Source organism: Nipponia nippon, unplaced genomic scaffold (assembly GCF_047370975.1).
Source record: "Nipponia nippon isolate SJK-2023a ecotype South Korea unplaced genomic scaffold, ASM4737097v1 scaffold_11, whole genome shotgun sequence".
Taxonomy (NCBI): Eukaryota; Metazoa; Chordata; class Aves; order Pelecaniformes; family Threskiornithidae; genus Nipponia; species Nipponia nippon.
The window spans coordinates 30,971,064-30,991,996 of NW_028262302.1; the positions used below are offsets into that span (position 1 = coordinate 30,971,064).

The window sequence follows — 20,933 nt, forward strand, 5'->3', positions numbered from 1 at the left end:
CATCGGTCTCGTTTGCCTTGGCCTCTGGGCCTCTCTTTGGTTTCCAAATAGGTGCGAAGGGCTGGCACCAGCCTCGCGCCGCTCTGTCAGATGCGACGGTCATTTTCTCTGTTCCTTTCCTTGGGCCTCGATGGAAGGGAGAGGAAGGAATAGAACGGGTTCCTGTGCCAGGTAGCCACAGCGTGGCAGCAACAAGCCACTGCTGCTCCCAGGCCGTGCCCGGGGCCTCCCCGCCATCCAGGTGGGAGGGAAGGGAGACAAGGAGATGGCGGCTGCCAGGCCACCTGCGGACAAGGGAACTCCCTGCCCTGCGCCCGTCCATCTCCGCTGCAGACCTAGTAAACCTTTTCCTCCTTTCTCACCACTTTCTGCCTCAGCCAGAAAGCTTTCCCTTGCCCAAAGCACTTCAGCAATTATTCTCATTTTTAAAGGAGTTTTGGAATGATCGCACCCAGCCCGGCCCGCAGCACCGCTTGCCTCGCTCTACACACCCACCCCGTGCGACAGCCAGCTGCCAGGGCCCGCAGTGCAGCAGGCAAGCGTGTCACCCCGCGGGAGGCAGGCAGGGGCCGGGGCCTGGCGTTAGGTGACAAACGGAGTGGCTGGAGCATGCCAAAAGCCCCTGATGTTTCTGCAAGGATTTATTTACATATTTTACAGTGAATCAAAACTCAATAAAGTGCAGTTCAAAGAAAACAGCCTGGGGGTCCAGAAACCCAAGCATCATCGCTCCCCTCAGCTCTCGGCAGCTGCGCTCCTCCTCCCCTTAGCGCAGAGGCTCTCGGGCAGCATCTGCACATCGAAACCGTGGTGGAGGTAGCGGTAGATCTCCTCCGCCTTCTGCCGGCTGACCTGGGCGCCGGTGGCGATGTCCAGCGGGGAGCTGCGAGAGAGAAAGGGAACACTGCCAGCGGGGAAGAGGTGCCCGGTGCGAGGAGAGCAAGGGGCGCAGCGCCTCTCGCCGGGTTCCTGAGGGCTGTGAGCACCCCAGACCAAGCAAGCCTAAGGGAGCTGCAGAGGGGACAGAACAGCAGGAGGGGGGCAGGAGGAGGGGTGGAGGCAGAGCCCCGGCCTGCTCAGCTCGGAGAGACTGAACATAGCGAACAGGATGGACTGGAGACAGGAGAGCTCCTGGGGAGCTCCGGCAGTATGAGAAAGGCGCAGAAAGGATCTCCCTGAGCAGCTCCCCCAGCAGGAGGTCCCAGATGAGACGGGAGTGCAAGGGAAGCACCTGCCGCACATTGTTGCTGTTACCTGTTGGCCATCTTCTTCACCGAGCCAAAGCAATGGCACATATTGAGAGCGGCCGGGTAGCTGAGGTGAGGAATACTCAAGTAGAAGCTGAGCACGTCCCGTTTGTGACCCTCCACCTCCGTTGGCACACGAATGGCGGCGTTTTTCCTCTGCTCCACCAAAGCCAGGTCTTTCAGCAAACCGGCAGTTTCCTCTTGGCAAGTGCTAAAAAGGATTCGGACCCCAGCCTGGACCAAGGCTGAGAGCACGCCGTCGTAGTACTGCGTCCTCTGGAAAAATCGTGACGTTTCTCCTGCAGAGTTAAAATACAGAGAACTCGGTGAAATTGAAGTGCTAAGTTACTGTGAAAAAGCCAATACGAATCACTCGCAAAGCAAAACGGCTCAAAGATCCCCTGCTCTGAGAGCTCACAACCAAAAACAAGATGAGGGAACACATCTCAAGGAAAGGAGGCAGGAGGGGTCACGGGAGCAGGATTTACTCAGTTATTTGAGAGGTAGAGTTTAGGAATTAATGCTGAAATTGGAAATTAAATGTCATTAGGAGAGAGGATTGGGAGGAGCACAGGAGAAGTGATGAACGACAGGACAGACCGAATCAGAAGAGGTTGGTAAAGCTACAAAAAGTAAGAACGCACTTGAACACTGCCAAACAAGCAAGCAGCAGCGCTCCGGAAACAGCGTAACGACAGAAACTGGACAAAACCAAGGAAAACGAATGACACCTTCAGCAGCGGGGTAAAAAGGCAGCTCAACCGCAATCCACTTATCTACAGCCCCTGCTGAGAGGCGACATCTTCAGTGACCAATTCTATCACTGTTTCCATATCTGAACCATCAATAAATTAGATTTATGTCACAAAAACAAAGCTGCATTCACAACAATTTGATTTCAATAGTGGAGTTTTATGTCCCAGAACATCTGTAATTTAATCGGAGCTGCGAGCTCTAGTTCCATCTTCTGTGAAGCAGGTGCGAGCAAGACCTCTTGGTTATTTTCTAGATGGCACTGGGAATAGACAGCGTTAGTGAAATCGTTTGATTGCATCATTTGGATCTTAGGATTACAACAAATGGCTTGGCCAAACTCTATAAATTAAAGAAAGAGTCTTGAATTTTCCACAAATGTTTAATCAAGTCAGGAGGCGTCTCTGAGACGCCTCTATGCTCTGCTTTGTGGCAGGAGGCAATAGCTCAAGCACAGCCTTCCCAGCGTAACTCTTGGTAGGAGTGCTCTTTTTTCTCTTTTCCTAAGAAGTGATGTCCTTCAGCTGATGTTCTTTTGCTTGCTCAAGCAGCAGCCATTATGTGGTTTGGTCTCTACAGTTTGGAGGTGGGCAATGCATGGGATGGTGCGCTCAGGCTGGCTACCATCCCCACGGGGTCCGAGCCGTCGGAATCTCCCTATGCGGTTTGACGATGCCACTCGTTAGGTTACTGCTACAAAAAATATTTTTCTTGAGTCTGCTATTATTTTAGTGCTGAGCATAGGTAAGATTGTGCTTGTTCCTTTATTCTACTGTTCTCACCTCCTTTGTTGAAATCTGCCTTGAAGTTGGGGTTTTTTTGCACGTATATTAATATGGTCAGTTAATAATGTTGGAGTTAACTTGCTTTTCCCTGCCTCAGTAATCAGTAAGCAATGTATCCCTCTGGATCCAGTTGTGTATCTCTGCCTATATTAGATGGCCCTCAAAAAGCAAAACAAATGCAGCTGTTCAGCTGGTGACCTTATTAATGTAATACCCCTAGAGAGACTAAAGTACAGGTTTGCAATCTGCTTTCCGTCCCGTGTCACACGCAAAGCCAGCGTGGCCAGCGCAAGCCTTCAGCAGAGACCAGCGCGTCCCCGTGCTGCCCCGCCTGGGAACACTGACCTGTTTTAATCCTGTCCTTTTCCACAATCACGCATATTCTCTCAAACATGCTCTGCAGGCGCTGGATCCGCTGGGTGACTTTATTCCTGTTCACAGAGTTCAGTAATTCCGACAGGAACTTCCTTTCCACTGCCATGCGGTTGCTCACGACGTAATCGCTGCTGCTCAGCGAGCAAACCTGCACCTTGACTCCGTGAACGGCCTTCAAGGAAGAAATCACCTCTGCTCCGGAGGAGATCTCACGACTGTCCACCAGAATACAGAGCGAAGGTTTTGTCTCCAGAGGGTCACGTGAAGACAGAGCTGTAGCTGAAGAGGGGTTTGTGGAAGCAGGACACGGTGGAACTGAAGTGCTCCGACAGGGGTTCTTCAAAGAACTTTCCACCTGTAAATGTTGAAAATCACAGTGTTTCCAAGAGGCCACAGAAGCAGAAGGCCACAGAACAACACGCCAATAAAAAAACCCATGGTTTTCAAATACTGATGCTTAACAGACACGCTTTGTTCCATGTTTTTTTTTTTAAATCCAATTAATAAAATCTTAAAAAAAAAAAGGTATTTTTCGATATTGCAAAACATTGACACTTTCAGATTAACACTTTAATCCCCTATAAACAATCTCCCAAATTAATTGATCTCATTATTTAGGAGCTTGAATGACAAAAGCATGCAGCCTTCACTAATGACTTCAACAAGAACTGAATACTGTAAACGATGCAAGTCAGGCAGAGAAGCGTAAGAGATCAGGAATCCACGCTCAGGCCATGAAGAGTCTTAATTTAGGACCGGGAACAAGTATTTTATAACTACAAAACCCAAGGAATTAGTGGACGCTCTCTGCTATTCAAAATAGATCCATATTCCTCCATGATTGTCAGACTCCAGATAGTATCTAATCCCCGATTTTTATTTATTGACTACTAAGACACTCTCCAAGTCACCCTGCGAGTACGAAGGCTTCCTATGCCAAAGCAAAGGGAGACGATGCAAAGCCGTACACGCGGAAGGGACCTGCGCCTTCATCGCCAGAAGCACGCTCGCTCTTGCTGCTGTATTGCTGACAGCCCTCAAACAACAGCGCGACAGGACAGGTTCCCACCGCGTGGGATCCTTTAGCAAAGCGTGAAGTGAGAGGAAGGTCCTGCTTTTGAATTAACACCGACCTCAGTGGGAGCCTGGAGAGCCTCCTTCCCGGAATGGGAACTAGCAACAGCTGGTGGAAAGCGTGTGCTCCCGACTCGATGGTCTGGGTGAAAATCCAGCATTTCCGATACTGAAGCTTTCAAGCCGAGAAGCATCGCACTTTTACTCTCCACAGACTGATAAACACTGGTTTCTCCAGGAATTTTCTTGGGCTGCACAGAAGGGGCTGAAGGCAATGACTTGGGTAACTTAGCGTCTTCCTGTTCTGCCCAGAAACAGTCTGTTTTCATGGGCTTCTCATTGCTGACACTTGCTTCTTCCCCGCTGGAATCACTGAGAACAATAATTCGGGACGGTTTCTTCTTTTGCATTGGCACAGAGCAGTTCTCTCCCATCCCGGCCTGGTTTAACTTTTTTCTGCGGCGAGTGAGGTATTGTTTTCTTCCACTAGTAAAACTCTCATTATTTAGGAGATCAAAATTAACGCACACTTCCTCCTCACTAGATTCACTTTTTTGGCAAGTTTCCTCTTCCTCCTCTCCAACACAGAAACTGTCTTCTGCGTAAGTCTGGTCTTGCTCAGGAATCTGGGGGCAAAAAAAGGAAACGCAGTAAGTTTCGAAACACTGTAATGATTTTGCCCCTCTCCATAAATGCATTTTGCTCATCCAGTCCATCCTACGCACAAGTACTGCGGGGCCTGGGGGCTCCTCGCGCCTCCCGAAACCTCCGCTGCCGAGTACGCTCTGCAGCTCCTGAGCCTCCTCCCTGCGGGGCCCTACACGCTCGCAGCTGGGTCTGGAACGAGCGTACACTCCGACTGCAGTCAGGCCCATGATTCCTCACCAGAAAGCTTTTAATGGGAACATTAACTGCAGTATCGCAATAGAAGCGAGAGTCGCTCGCTAGTATCGCTACCAAACAGGCTGGGATTACAGACAGGAGCACCTCCTTTGCCTGTCCCTGCGCAGGGGGAAGCGCTCTGAACCGCCACGCTTGCGCGCTCGGGACACGCTGGGCTTTTGCATGAAGAAAGGCAGATTCCACACTTTGTACCGCCTGCGTAACGAGCTCCCCAGCATACGCACAAGGCTTGCTGGCAGAAGCACTTTATGATGCCTTTCAATGTGTAAAATGAAATGGAAGGTCAAGCTTTGCGTTTTCAGCAAAACTCTGCCTCAGCTGAAATGACAAAACTGACATTGTAAGCCGAGGCTGCTTGGAAATCGAGTCCCATGCATTCTTCTTACCTGCTTGCAAACAACCAGTGAGCACAACCTGAATTTTTGTGTTAAGGAAAAAAAAAAAAGTTATTTATCCTTTTCATCAAATACAGATCTCCATTTTCTTGTGCTGAAGGTGATAAAAAGCCAGGAATACAGGATACAGAAAAAAAAAATGGGAGGGGAGATAAGGAACCATCCTGAGCATCCGTTTTTCCAATTCTCTTTAGCTAAAAAGTACTGTACAAGTGATTTATGTCACGTGCTGTTTGAAGAGATCAGAGTAACACAGAACCCAGAACAGAGATCACGCAGGAAACACCTCGGCTGAGCAGCGTGCAGCGTTCACGTGGAGGGGGAACACAGCCAGGTGCGACAGAAACCGAACTAAGCTGGGAGCAGGCGGGATGGGAAGTCCACATCTCGAAAGCCCCATCACGATAATCCAGCAATGTTTCACTGCACTTTATGAGCACACAGAATTAGTGCATAACGATACCATACGCAACAGGGCAAGAGCTTGGCTGAGGAGCTGCTTTGGAGAGGCATGCGTGCTCAGCAGCCACCCCAGGCGGCAGGGGCACAGCCAGCATCTGGGGACCACGTAACGGGGCAGTCCCCAGTAGCACTGGGGCACTGGACAGCAAGAGGCACCCTGCCCGAGAGCGCCGAGGAGCAGCAACCAGCGCTGTTAAATACGCGACTTTTTGTTCTCGTAAATGTTTCCAAACTTACATTTCAGGAGCTAACCTTGTAATTGCTAGAGAAAATTTGATCTCTTGGCACTGCTGTTTGTCTGGCAACAAGCGCGCAGGGCAATCTGACGTACAGCTGGGTACCACGAATGCGCTCAAACTGTCACACCTCTGTTTGGGGGTTGCCTGTTTCACCAAACTGGTTAAGAGACTGGAAACATCACGTGCAGGGTGAGAGGACTCTTCCTCAGAAGATGTCAGTCAGTATCCTCTCAGCAGAGAGGGGGAGATAAGCTTCCGACCCTGGAAGCACCGTGCAGTCCTACATTGACCAACAACGATCACCACTCGTCACTGAAAAGACCAGGGACTGGGGTGCTTTCGCTCGAGAGTGGTTCACAGCCTCTCTCCAGCTGAAGAACAGGGTGTGTATGCTTCTATCAAAGCATACGTGTCTGCACACTTTAACTTGAAAATCAAAATGAAGTCAAAAGTCTTTGTTAGAACTTACTATTTATCAACAATAGGCTGCAAACTACACTTCAAGGTAAGATTAGAACCTAAACACGGTCACACGCCATCGGAATTTCACAAGGACAGTAGTCATTTCGTTTCATACCTGTGAGAAAATTGTCATGTTGTTGAATTCACGATGAACCATTTTGTATCTATTGCCAAGAGCTGGACTACGCACAGATTTCAGGTAAACTCCTTTCATTTCACAGTCTGAATTAAAACAAGAAGATAAAAGAGAATACAGTATTATTAAGGATATAAGTTTTAATTCATTATTGTTACATCGTGTTTTCCATATTGAGTAATTCCTTTATAGTCTCCCAAAAACCTGTATTTCACAAAACAAAAATTAGAAATTCTCCAGACGCCTCTGAAAATCCCAAAGCCAAGGCTTAGGTCCACCCAGCTCGCCGTCGTGAAAGCTGCCATGCAGAAGGGTTGCTCAGCAGCAGAGCTCTGGACGCCCATAGAAGGGGGAAGGGCAACGTTAACCACGGGAAACCCAAATCACTCAGTTTCCCATGTTGCAAGTCTCTCCCAAAACAGACACAGTAACTGCTTTCAGAGACCGTATGAGAAAGGAATGGGTTTACTGAAGCCCACGCAGACTCACAATTTCAGTGGAGACAGAAAATCCTCAGCAACACCTGGGAATCTTAAATGCTAATAAGATGATTCCATCATGCAAATATCCCAGGGAAAGACAAGGCTCCTAAGCACAGGGGTAAGCAAAGCTGGCCAAAAGCCAGCATCACCTTCTCGGCTCCGTCAGTGTCAACACTGTAATTTTAACATTCATATTGTTATATCATATTTTAGGTCTCTGTTTCAGAAGACCTGAAAGATTCAGAAATTTCTAAGTGAAACGGAAAATTGTGTTTCTGTTCAGTCATAATGGTGTATGAGGGGCGGCTGGCTCTTCGCGAGATTGCCCCCGCCTCCAGCCTGCCCAAAGCCACTGCACGGGGGAGGCTCCAGTGAGGAACTCGCTACGTAAGAAACCCATGCAAATACAAACAGGAAAGGTACAAACAGGTAATGGAAAGCAGCTGATTTACCACAGCTAAGGAGGTTACTGCTTATTAGCTGACACATGCTGACATATTAGCTGACCGAATGGCCATGCCTATCGTACACCGTTTAGTAAGCAGCACCCCTTATCTCAAAACCATAAACAACTCTCCTCATTCACCATTTAACACTTGTGTGACCTCTACATCATCGTTCAGGAACTGAGCAAGTGAAGAGTTCAGCTCATTCTCTGCATCGTCCTTCTCATCAGATGAAACATCATCTGCATCTTGCTGGGACAGCTCAGCTTCTTCATCTAAAAACTGTCTTGCTGCATTCTAAAAATGAAAAAAATCCAAACAAAATTTTAGTGAGAAGGTGGCTCCCAATTAACTAATGTAACATATGAGACCTCCGATTAAGTCAGTCCGTGAGTTCAGAACATCAGCTGCTTAGATCATCACAGATATTAGGCATCTGGCCTCGGAAAGAGAATCCATCACAGGGAACAGCGACGTGAAGAACAGAGCTCGGTGAAATACCCGCCAGCGCACACGCGACTGTCCTGCCAGCGCACACGCGACTGTCCCGCCAGCGCAGACGGGGGGAGCCGGAGTCCATTTCAAAGCACTGGCCAAAGGTAACCCAGTGTGTAGCACTGTTTGCACCTAGACTAGTTAATAGTACAGGCAGAGTTTACTAACACATTGTAGCTAAGCAACCCAAAAACATTAGGTTATTTTGTAGCTTATAAATCTAATTTTACTCATTTTATTTGCTTTAAAAAAATCTGTTTTGATTTTGAAGTGCTGGATTACTCTGAACCCAAGTCCACCAGAAACTTCAGACACAGACTTCACACTGGTTTGCCCTTTCCTGTTTAGGCCTTAGGATTAATTGTGTCATGACTTCATCCCACAATGCAACTCATTATGGAGAAAGACGAGGCACTTCACACATGAACGGCAGTCATGCAGGAGGCATGATAGAAACCTCGGTACTAAGTTCCATCCAGAACAGACAACAGAAGATTCACAAGAATGTACATGGAAACAAATCACACGAATTCAGAAAGATGTTTTGTCAGAGATACTTTATATTAAGCCAACTTTTTCTCTTATAATTTCAGCTATGAAGTACTAAAGTAAAAGTGAAAAAAAACCTCAAAAAACATGAAGTATCCAAATTACTCCAAAAGAATTATTTGTTTGCCTTCAAAATACTTCAAATAAAAAGCACAAAGCTGTAAATTTCCATTTAGTACATGGAAGACTAAGGCATCTTGTGCTACAATAAGTGACATCTCTGATTTTCCAGTTTTCCAAAGTCCTTTAATCATTTGCTTACACCAATTAGTAAGGCTGAATGACAGGCATTATTAGTAGTTCCTTTTCTAGAACAGTTTTGATTATCCTGAAACACACTGGAGGTCACCTGTTTACAGGAAAGAACTCTCAATGCTATTGCCAATTAGTCTTAATCCTTCTTACTTGTGACGGACTACGGAAAGGACAAACCCTGCAGCGTAAAAAGCACTGTGACACCAGAAACTAACAGTCAAGAGTCTGGTCATGCTTGGGAAACAATAAGTTACCAGGTTCTGAAATTATGTATTGCATCTTTGAATTCGGTGCCTGTGGCTATCTTGGTCACCTTGGACTTCTCACAATCTCCGTCAATCTAACTGCAGATCTCTGCTGCCCTTACAACCCCATTACCCGTACTCCTGACAGAACACCGTAACCAGTGCCGGACTGATCAGAATGGTTTTGATGTCTTGGATCTTCTGTGGATGTGGAACTCTGACATGTTCATCACTGTGAATGTTTAGGTAGGATGATATGTGAAGGCAGAGTAGAATTTCCTAAGTATAAGGGTAACACACTCTCTTTCCATGAGCCTTTTGGTCTCACATAAAAAAATGTTTAAATACAATTGAAAAATGGATTTTTCATCTACCTAATTCTTTGTATTCCAGAACATAAAATACTGATACTACAGGGAAGTCTCCATAATGAAGATTATCTTTAAAACATTAAAAATATCCAACATAATGTGCCCTGGAGTCCTGATTACAGTAATTTCTGCTTAGTGGAACCACATCCATGCATATTTAAGAGCTTTTCAACTTACTATGAATATATGAGTCTGGCCCTGCATCCTCTCCTGCATCCATTCCTGATGCAGTGACAGATTAAAGTGTAAAATACTAAGTTAATATTTAAGCTTTGGGGTCAAGGCACCATTGCTGTCTTAAAATGTTCAAAGTTTAAACCATTAGAGTAGGTGGTAAATTCAGATGATCAAATACCCTAGCAGCATAAGCTCTGGACAAGTACCTGAGCTTCCCGAGTCTGACTAATCTTTGAGTATCTTCTACTCGTAATGTAAATCGTTATTTTGCTTCAGAACATTATTATGCAGGGCCCTGCAGATTCCTCCGCAAGTCAGGCAACGGACGTGAGGGTTAAGATCATTATCCAGAGTTTCAAGATTTCGTCTCAAATGTTTGCAACCAACTTGTGTGAAATTGCTATGAGCCTCAACCCTCCTAAACAATGTCTTAAAAATCAAACAACTGCCCAACTGCATGCCTACTATAATACAGTTGTATCAGGAGATCCTACAAAGGCCATCAAATAGACAGAAGCTCCATTTTTTAGGCCACCAAATACACACAAGCTCCACAATGAGTTACTCAGTAAATTTACACAGTAAATTTTCGTCTTAAGTATGTGAAACCAGTGCTCAACATTTCTGGCATTTTCACGTGTTTTTTTAAATTTAAATATAGACAAATTAGAAAATATTTTTAGTTCATTCTTGCAGATTGAACAGAAAGCAGAATCTCACTAAGTCTCTTTCTGTCTCTTTTTTTGTTTTTGTTTGGTAACACGTGTTGCTTATGTTCACGGAAGCGTTCTTCTGAACTAGGTTTTGCAACATGGCAAACGTGCACTTACATCCATACACACACGTAAGATAAAGCACAGCCGTTATCTACATTGCAACTTCGATGCAAACTGCTCCAAATATGACCTTCACCATATTAAGAGAGCCAGGTAACGTCACATACCCTGTATGCAAAACTGCTCTTGACCTTTTGCCGTTTCGGACTTCTCAGCTGTTTTTTGTTATAGGCTGCTGAGCTGCTATTTGTGGTCCTGCGTGAGTTCTTGTGAAAATCCATGCTGTCATCGCTGGACGTGTCTGACTAGAGGAACATTTCACAAACACTTCAATAAATAAGACTAAAGCAAGCAATACATTAATTACACAGTCATCCTTCAACATCTGGGTTTTTTTAAGCAACACCTGATTTTTTGTGATTGATTTGCTATGGCAGAATAATGCAGTGATGCTAATCATCTTATTAAATACAAAAGGAACAGAAAAACATGTTATTTGGAAGAAAAATCAGGTCAAATGTGACATGAACATTTTTGGTTTTGATTGTCGGCTTTGTGGAAGAAAGGTTCCTTTACTGCCTTTCACAAAGGGAGAGGCCCAGCTCTCCTGCCTATGACAATAATTCACTGCCAAACAACAACTACAAAGTCATCTTTGGAGACCTCGGGAAAGAACTGAAGGAAGGAAAGCAATTACATCCTAATATGCCTTAGGTCAGACGGCATAAAATATTTTTAATAAGAACACTTGCCTACTGACTGGAAAAAGAGGAAATGTTTAAATATATACTCCATAAATGAGTTTGCATTATTTTGCTTCAGTCTCACCAAAGCACTTACTAACCATATTAAGTGGGTGTCGACGTTTTCGGATGGCTCGAATTGGCGATTCCAAATCACTATCATTCATAACCTATGGAAACAGAAATAAGAATAATTGCAAAGAGGATTTTTGTTTTGGTGTTTGACTTCCTTGTTGTTTTGCTTTTCTTGTATCTTTTTTTTTTTTTTTCCTTTTTCTAAGACTCACATCAGGAGACTTCAAAACATTCTTCTTTTTCCTATTTTTTCTCTGGAAAACGATCTCTTCTTCACTCTCACTGCTGGTTCCTACAGAAAAAATAGTAAACAACATTCACAAGAAAATGCATTGTTCGCAATACAATATTGCTATAACTGAGCAATCAAAATCTGTCTCTCTTATAAAAGTACCTACAAAGGAGATTACTTATTGATCTATGTGGCAAACATTGTTCTCTTTAGCCTTGTTAATCAAAATAAATAATCTCCGGCTGAGATGTACGATAAATCCTGCTTCCCCGGAGAGTCTCTGTGTGGAAGTGATTACCCCAGGCAGTACAGATACAGAAAAAGGGAGGTGAAAAATTAAACCAAGAGAAGCAGCCCTTAAAAGCTGAGGAAGAGCTGCACTTCTGGAAGCATTTTGTAATACATGTCCCTTTGCGCGCCCTGAAACAAAACCAGAACTCACTACAAACTCCCCTTTCCAACTCCTTTTCAAACAACCGCAGCCTTTTTTGTTTTACAAAGGACTGCCTTTATGAAATACGAGATATTCCTTCACATTCTGCATGACAAAGCTCCAGTTCTGACAGAGAGGCCCTGGACGCGGTGCAATAGGTATGCTGCCTATCGCGACATCCCTCCTACCCCGCAGCAGGCTCGACATTAACTGCAGCCACGGCACTCTGGCTTTTTTTTCCCCTCTGGTTCTTTGGGAGTATGGCAGGAAAGGGTGGGACGGAGAGTTGGTTCTGACTAAATCACTCAAAGGTTTGAATTTCTTTAAGAAAAAGCACAAAATTCCCAAACATTCCACTTCTAAAATAACATATTTAAATACCAATAACTATCATTTCAACAACACACACTGTCTGGAGAGGCTGTAAAGACCTGACTGGACAAAGCCCTTAACGATCTGATCCAGGTTAAGTATTGACCCTGCAATTCTAAAACAGCAGTTTGTTTCCTTTTGTGGTTTTGTTTTTGGGGTGGGGTTTTTTTGTTTGCGTTTGGTTTTGGTTTTTTATTAAATAGACTACAATTTTTTAATTCGGCAAACGAACGTATCAGTTTGAAGGGGTGATGATTGAGGAAGAAAGGTGGCATTCAACAATCAATCACCTTTAGAAAATATGATGACTATCAAACAAATTCAAAGAGAAGGAAAAAAAAGATGCTTTAACCACCAAAGGGACCGTTTATGCTTTGTTTCAGTGTTTAAGGACGGTACCAAAACCATCCAGAATAACCCAATGTGCCCGATGAATCAGACCGAGAACTATTAAGCCTGAATTATTTTGAAAGTAATTCAAGGTTACTCAGAGACAAACAGGACAAAGGGCGTGACTATGACCTGTACGTGACCTACGAGTGAAAAATGATGGTCAGTTATATATTGGCAATACTTGAATGCCAAATGTTTTTTTATGGTATATTGGTCCTAAAACGGAAAAAGGCAGAAGGGGAGAGAGAAGGGAGGAAATAAAAAAAATAATAATAAAAAAAAGAATAGAGCCTACAGTCGATATTGTTAAGACAATTCAGCTTTGTGCTGAAGTTATAATCAGAAAATGTTAAATACAAGTCAGTTGTGATGCAACTCATCTAAAAGAAATCCATCAGTAGAGTTGCCATTCCTCGGGAACAATGATAGGAAAATAAGAAGGCATGGATTCAGAGATTGAAGTGCAACAGATCCAGATGATTACGAATCAGATACTGAGAGGATTAAGAAAGGGCTTTAAAGGCAGCTATAGCTCACGCAATTGTGTCTCACATGGTTGCACTGTTAGCACTTGTGAAGAGAGAATGGGAGGTTTAACTCCGAGTGCTTCCTCCAACATGCATGCGTGCATTTCAGCCTCAAATGGCTGAGCTCGTATGCAGCGTTAAGATCCTGGAAAGTCTCCTCACTGAGCCAACTTCTAGCATTATAACCATTATTCCCTTTTCCTTTCATCCTGCCCACCTAAGTCATAAAACCAAACGGAGGATCCAAAAGATACTGGATTCTACATTATTTTTTTTTAAATGTGAAGGTATTAACTAACTGTACTGCTGAAATCCCTACCTTCAGCAGGAAACACCCGTGAACCATGAAGGTTGGTGTCTTCGAGGTTTTCAGTTCCTCCTAAAGGGGAATCAAGCGCATCCATGGCTGAACTCCCAAAGTTCTGCCTACGTGGGCTTGTATTTACTTTATCTTTAAGAGGCGCCTCTGGAATTTCCTCCCTGGCACTAGAGAAGAAATTGATAGGAATTCTTTTGATAGCTTCAATATTCATAACCTTTCTACCTGTTGGGGTAGAAAGTGCAGAAGCCAAAGCTTCAGGTGATCCCCATCCCCTTCTTCTGTCTCCTGACCCCAAGAAAGGCACTGCAGTGGTAGCATCCTCAGTCCCTTCTCCATCATTCATGCTCCTGCTCCGGAATGCCAGTGGTGTGGAAACGCCTCTTCTCTCAAGACTTTTGCAATCCCATTTTGGCGACGTTTCAAGTCTGGAGCTATTCAGTAATTTATTTTTATCTTCAGTGGATTTAACATCTGCATGACTCCCTGAGGCACCATTTACTTTTCTGGTATTATTAGTATTTATAGCTTCTTCAAAGATCTCGTTCTCACACTCTTCAATGGAAAATCCCAGATCAAAGTTAACAGAAAGCAGCTCTTGAGAACAGTCATAAAGATCATCAGTATCCAGAAACGCCTCAGTCACACTAAGCTCACCCGACATTCCCACGGCTGCGGTTTTACCGCTTATTGGCTGCTCCCTGCAGGCTTTGCCAGCGCTCACGCAGCACACCTCCGAGGGAGGCCGCTCGGAGCCTCGCTCTGCAGCTGGCCTAACGCCACTCTCGCCTGAACCTGGCTTGACTGAACGCTTGCTGCGCGCTGAAAAACTTCCATTATTTGTGTCAGAAACGTGGTCATCTTCAAATAAACGTATACTCTTCTCTTCGTTAATAGTCACATTTCTCTTGTTCATTTCAAGATCATCTTTATCTTCTTGAACAAAATACTTATTTGAAGGCTTATTTGTCAGAGTGTGATTTATTGCTGGAGTTTTCTTTTGAATTTCAGTGAATTCTTCATTGTCAAACAGACCATCAAAGCTGTCATTCCAGTCAAGTTCCTCTCGGGCTTTAACAGCAGCCGTCTCAGAGGAGGATAGAGTTTTTGAAAAACGGGTACTTACGGAAGCACACAAGTCACTGGTGACTTTCAGTTCAGGATTTTCAAAGAGCAGGAGTGAACGATCGACTTCTGAGGACACAGGAAAGACTTTGTCCCACAGTCTCTCTGCATAACTATCAGAAGTAGCTTTTTGAAAAGGACATCTTGTTTCTTCATTTCTCATCATGTTTTCAAAATCATAAATGTTATTTGAAGACGGAGGAGATTGTGATAAAAGCCTTTTCACACGGGAAAACATTTGTTCTAACCAAGAAGGCGCCTCAGATGGTCTCACAAGTGCAAATGAATCCACGTATGATTCAGGAAGATAAAATAAGTCAGAGGACACAGGTGATTTCTCAGCTGTGAAGCTACTATAACCTGAATCTGCATGGTTCCTTCCCAGTGACCTACAATCTTTATCTACAGTTTTGTATTCCTTTATTGCTGCACTTTCATGAATTACAGCACTTTCACTGTTGTCACATAGGTCAATAAATGAATTCAAGTCAAATGTCACCTCTAGTTCCTCATCCTTTTGACTGCCCTGGTCAGTATTTTCAACCAGAGCAAGCCTTCTTGCTGAGTAAGAAGCTGAAGTATCAATATCTGTAGGCAATGCAGGCGCTTCCAAATGTAATCCAGAAGTTCTTTTGGGAGACTTTGTTTTTGTTATTTTACACATGGAAAATAATTGACTCCCATTATCATTTGTATCAGGTGAAAATGGTTTTACTTTTGATCTGTGTGCCATGTCTTTTCCAGATGAGCGTGCTTTCTGATCAAATGTGGAGTTGGTCATGGAAAGATGACTTTTATTCCTTTGAACATTAACGTCTTCAATACGTAAGTGAGGCTTAATCTCCAGTTCATAGCTGCAATCTCCCTGGTGACAAAGACAGTGTAATATTTACTATAAATACATACAGGCTTACAAGGACCTATCATAAGGATATTTAAAACAAGTGACAAAGGTTTTCATACTCCTAAAGGTTACTAGAAAGGAAAAAAAATCAACCAAACAAACAAAAAAAAACAACAAAAGGAATGTGCTTTGCATTTAAGGTCGGAACTTTCAAACAAAAAGTTTGCTGGCAGCTTAACTGCAAATCCATGCTTGGGTAGTCAAACCTGAATGTCTTAGATCAAAAGATACCACGCATAAATAAAGACGGCATTTAACAGAGCACCAATGCACAGTGTTCCACAGTGAGCATCCGTGTAGTGCAGTTAAGATGCAGTTCTTAGAACACTGACAGCAAGCAACTTCACCTTGCTAATAAAACGTGCGAGGTGTTATGTCCTCAGACAGGCTAATGCTTACCGGCTGTACTTCTGGGAGGACTAGCAAGTTGAGAAAGGTGCTGTGAGCAGAAGAAACCCTTACTGAAGCACAAGTGAGCCTGCAGTTCCCTGTTCTCTTTGTACTGTCGTTTGTAATTGGGCTATTGCCACTGATGACACATTAAGAACTTCTCACTCACATACTCCGAACTTATTTCTTTTTTCACGGATGCTTATTAATCTTCTGTTCAAAAAGGCACTGACCTAGGCAACCATCTCTTTTAAAAATACACTTGAAAAAAGCACAATAGACTTTGACATCACTCCCAGTTAGGTATCCATACAAGGACTGCCTGGATTTAAACCCCCTTTATTTATTGTCCTTCTCACTCTCTCTTTTAAATTAAGATTTCAAAATTAAGGCATGCTGTCTCCAAAAGGAACAGTAAGGGTCAAATGAGGCTCTGAAAGCAAGGGTTTGAAACACTCCTTCAAAGTTCAGACCTGTTTTGCTAATAAAAAATAAAAATGAGGATGTAAGATCTAAACAGAAGGTACAATTATTTTTTGGCAGTTCAGTCAGATGAATCCCTAGACTCATTAATTCCTGAAATTAAACAAGGTACCTTTATAGAATAGTGGGTGATAAAACGGACTTTTACAATACAAGGTTACCTGCTTCCTGTACAAGTAACATTCTCCAAAAGTCTTACCATATATAAGTAGGAAAAAATAAGGTCCTCATAACCTCCTGAACTCTCCCCATTGTCGCATGAGAATATTATTAGAGCAGTTCTACTTCAGCTTGTACTAGCCATGCTGATATTCACTATTCAAACTCCAACATCTCTATCTTCCAGTAGCATCCCATCCTTCTCTAGCTCTTCACTCCCTAGCGTAGGTACCCAAGCAATGCACAGACTCTTCTCCCATGGGCGCAACCCCTGGTCTTCATTCTCAGAGAACATGACTTCTCATTTCTTCAACACCTATTCTCTGTGTAACTCAGTTGCTAAGAAAATTTCCAGAGCTGCTCTAATCAGTGGCGCTGTGAGACCAACATCTTGATAAAACTGGGACGCCCTGGGACCACTGAGGTGTCTCTTCCAAAGAGGCTGTGAAGAAATTAAACAGTCAGAGTTTCCAAAAACGGTACACCTGGAGCTGCTGTTCAACCACCTTTTACTGCGAGACTCCTTACAGGAGGCAGAGGAGTCAATCATGGAAATCAAGGTTTGAAAAATACTCTGGAAAGTCATTCTACCCCATCACACAAGGCAGAAATAACCACACCTAAAATTACTGCTGCCTGGCTTGTCTAAATGTATTCCTGAAAACAGGATTCGAAGCCGTCTTCCATGCATTTGAAGACTGACTACACCCTAACACAGTTTGGGATCCTCTCTGGTTGCAGTAGATAAAGCATATTATCCAGTATCAACAGTATTTTTTCACTCTCTGTAGTAGTAATAATAATAATAATTATAAAAAATATATATATTTAGACTTTATCACTAACTTCATACACATGCCACAGAAAGGATGATACGCAGAATAGTAAGGAAGAATCTGTGTACAGGCTGTTTTGGGGTTGGGGCAGAGCTGGTTACAAATCCTGTTTGTGTCTCAGCAAGAACGTATGCAACGCCGGTACGGTCAGCACAGCAGAGCGGTAGAGCAGGCGGAGGAAGTTCAACTCCCTAACGGGCCGTGAACACCTACTCCATGTGTCACTACAGAAGATGCTACTCAGCTGCTACAGGCTTACTGCCTAGGCTTAGGCTATCCATTTATAAACATATCCAACAACACTAAAAGTTAAGGTTTTTTAAGAGAGATCTCCAAGGAAATCCCCAGACTATACAGGCTGACTTATACGAAGTCTTAATACAGAAATAGCGAAGAAAACAATTACTATGAAAGGGTTAAAGGATGATTTTGATATATGTAGGTTCTAAATAATTAGTTTCCCTCAAGCTGAGTCAAAACACAGAATCAAGATATGGAAGTCTTCCTATGAAATCGAAGAGCAGCAACAGATACCAACCAACCTGATCTGGTCCAATTAACCTCCCAAACATCATCTGAGGAGATTACATGTTTGGTTGACAAGGTAATGCTGTTGATAATGATATGTTTAGATTTATGTAACAACTGAATGTTGCATAATATTTCAATTAAAGTATCCAAGCATTATAAGAACACAACGTATATTAAATGGATTAAAGACTGATCAGCTGCCAAACCACTAAACCTTACTGAAACACAAGTAGGTGATGCTCTGGACCTCCCAATACACTTCTAAGAGGCACCAGTGCAAATCATTCTTGGCCCTACATTGTTCTGTATTTTTTAAGTAACCCAAAGTAAAGCAACGCAAAACTAATCAAACCTGCAGGAAAAGATGAGGGTTGTGAGTAGGTAAAAGGATAATTCAAATCACAACTGGACCAAGGGTTAGAGCAGATAAGAGCAAATCATTTATGTTTTCATATGGCCAAACACGAAAGTTGTATGCTTAGGACGTGAAGAGGTAACAGAACCGAATCATGCCACCCAAAGGACCTAGAGAAACTCAAGAACAAAGTTCCCGAATTGGTAATGGTGGTACGTAATCTCTTGCTTACATACCTCAGGAACTAGGAGGTGGCAAACGTGATGCCATTTTTTAATGGTCAGGGAGGAAGCTAATAGGTTGCTAACCTTATATCCATACTGAATAAATTAGTAGAAGCCACAACAGATAATATAACTACTGGGTGAGTCTTCTTCAGAAGTGTCAATATTGCTTTTGAAAACAAAAAAATCAGACCTTACAAACCTGAGATTTCTTTGAAGAGACGAACAAGCAAAAACACTGAGATGCTCTCATGCATACCATCTTCCCAGCTTTCTGAAAGGCTTTCAAAAAGTCCCTGCCAAAGTCTTTAAAGAAACTTAAACAGAGGGAGCAAAACAGGGAAATTTCTTGCATGGATAAGTAATTGGGTACCACACAGAAGGCAGGAGGAGTGAGGAGCTGTTACACTGAAGAACTTCCTTAGGCCACTGCATATACCCACGGTTATGTTCTAACTTGAGGGGAAAAAAGAAAAGGCTAGCAGAACTGCTGTGTGTCAGGACAACAGTCCAGAAGACAAATTTAGCATCTAGGACAAACTTCAGTAACCTAATTTCGGGCTTACACGGAGTTATATAACTGCTCTAGTTCAACTCAGTCATTCGAAATACTTTCGTGCAGTGAGTCTAGTTAATACTGATGGAGTGAAAGGACAGAATTATAATCATCGCATTTTAGCCTGAATGTGTACAACTTGTAGAATCTGTATTACCTGATCAGCTCTTCAATAACCTAGGAAGCTCCAGCGTGTACCAGCTACTCAGTAAATAGGTCATGCAGGAGTAGAAAACCAGGCATCTCCCTTATATTATTGCACTGAATCGATGACCTTGCTTAGAATTACTGGTGCAGTTTAAAAAGCAATAGGGTTTTTTAATATAGAAAATAAAAAGGAAAAATACACTTAAGATATTAAAATTTTCATTTCTAATATATAAATATATGTATACACACACACACACACACTCTGTTTTCTAGCATTTAAATTTAAGGCACCTAATATAAAAATTAAAATTGACCTCTCTCTCCTCATAAGGTGCTTTGGATGTACATTTTCTAACCAGATTCAGATGCCTGCCAAAACCCTGGTGATTTTGATATTTAAAAATGAAAAGATAAGTCTGTAAACAGATACAATATAGATTTTAACAATTACAACTTCTTTAATCGAAAGCTTGATTGGAACGGAGGTAAAAGCAGCATGAACAGCTGGCATTTAAGTCTTTTCTGACACAAACCAGAACCTACTTTCAGAACTGGTTTTTGTTAGATCTAGGGAAGAAAGGCTTTTGGATTTTCAGCTTTCATACCGAGTATTAAATCCCGTGGAGTCAACACTGCCAATATAGTTAGTCACATGGGCATATTTTCTCGTTAAGTTATGTTTTAGCATGAATATTAACAAAAATTAAACAGTAAGGCTGGTGGGTTTTACACAGTGTTTTGCACGAGTAGGTAGAGCGGATATCAAAGCGGCATATACCAGTCTATGCAAATGACAAGTGGTTACAATTTTTTCCTTGTAGGTGATCAGTCGATCCCTTAACGCTCGAGGGAAAACCCTTGTGTCTGCCCTCACACACGGTCCTCAACACACGGAAGACACCCTTTCGTGTATTCGGGACACCGAAATGCTGTGCCTCAAATGCTCTCAGCCGTGGCCGTTCTCCCCCGCTCCCCACAAACACTTTTTAAGGTTTACAGATATCTCCTAGGCTATGATTATTGCTTTTAATACATCGAATATGTCAACACGCACTCGCTGAGGGAGCTAAACTGCACTTCGATTGCAATGGAAGACTTCGAGAGGACAGAGGAATCACAGCGTGCAGCCGTCCTCCTCCAGCTCCTCTCATTCCTACAAAGGGAGCTTCTGCCTTTCAGGAATCCTGCTCACCTGCTTGACAAACTGGGATGTAGGCAGTAAAATACTATGTGCCTCTCTGAAATGGTTTAACATAAATGTAGGTACTATACAGTATTTATTAGTGCCCAGTGACGAGACTGAAGCACAAGACTGCAAGAGGACAAACACCCACAGCTGTCAGACAAAGGCTGCTTTAACCCAGCGCGTTGTGTCTGACCAAGAATTGAGAAAAGTATAGAAATAAAGAAATCATAGAATGCTCCTTCCCCAAAACATTTCCATCTGCCCGCCTAGGCTACTTAACGTGAGCTTACACTGGCTAAAAACTGCATCTACA

The 20,933-nt window shown here is 43.3% G+C and overlaps 1 protein-coding gene across 3 annotated transcripts in view; it reads right to left on the reverse strand.

Moving 5' to 3' along the window:
• Nucleotides 1-710: 710 nt before the first annotated feature.
• Nucleotides 711-20,933, reverse strand: part of FANCM (FA complementation group M) — an 80,658-nt gene continuing 60,435 nt past the window's right edge. For 2 of the 3 annotated variants that reach the window (XM_087746924.1, XM_087746927.1), the window contains 10 exons: nucleotides 13,722-15,711; nucleotides 11,658-11,737; nucleotides 11,472-11,540; nucleotides 10,795-10,932; nucleotides 7,900-8,056; nucleotides 6,811-6,917; nucleotides 4,294-4,860; nucleotides 3,131-3,515; nucleotides 1,255-1,546; nucleotides 711-883 (listed from right to left, as the gene is read on the reverse strand). In XM_087746924.1, the coding sequence (XP_087603050.1) occupies nucleotides 736-883; nucleotides 1,255-1,546; nucleotides 3,131-3,515; nucleotides 4,294-4,860; nucleotides 6,811-6,917; nucleotides 7,900-8,056; nucleotides 10,795-10,932; nucleotides 11,472-11,540; nucleotides 11,658-11,737; nucleotides 13,722-15,711 (3,933 nt within the window). In that variant the 3' untranslated portion in view covers nucleotides 711-735. The remainder of the gene's footprint in view (nucleotides 884-1,254; nucleotides 1,547-3,130; nucleotides 3,516-4,293; nucleotides 4,861-6,810; nucleotides 6,918-7,899; nucleotides 8,057-10,794; nucleotides 10,933-11,471; nucleotides 11,541-11,657; nucleotides 11,738-13,721; nucleotides 15,712-20,933) is intronic. The other variant, XM_087746925.1, reaches the window with a different exon arrangement.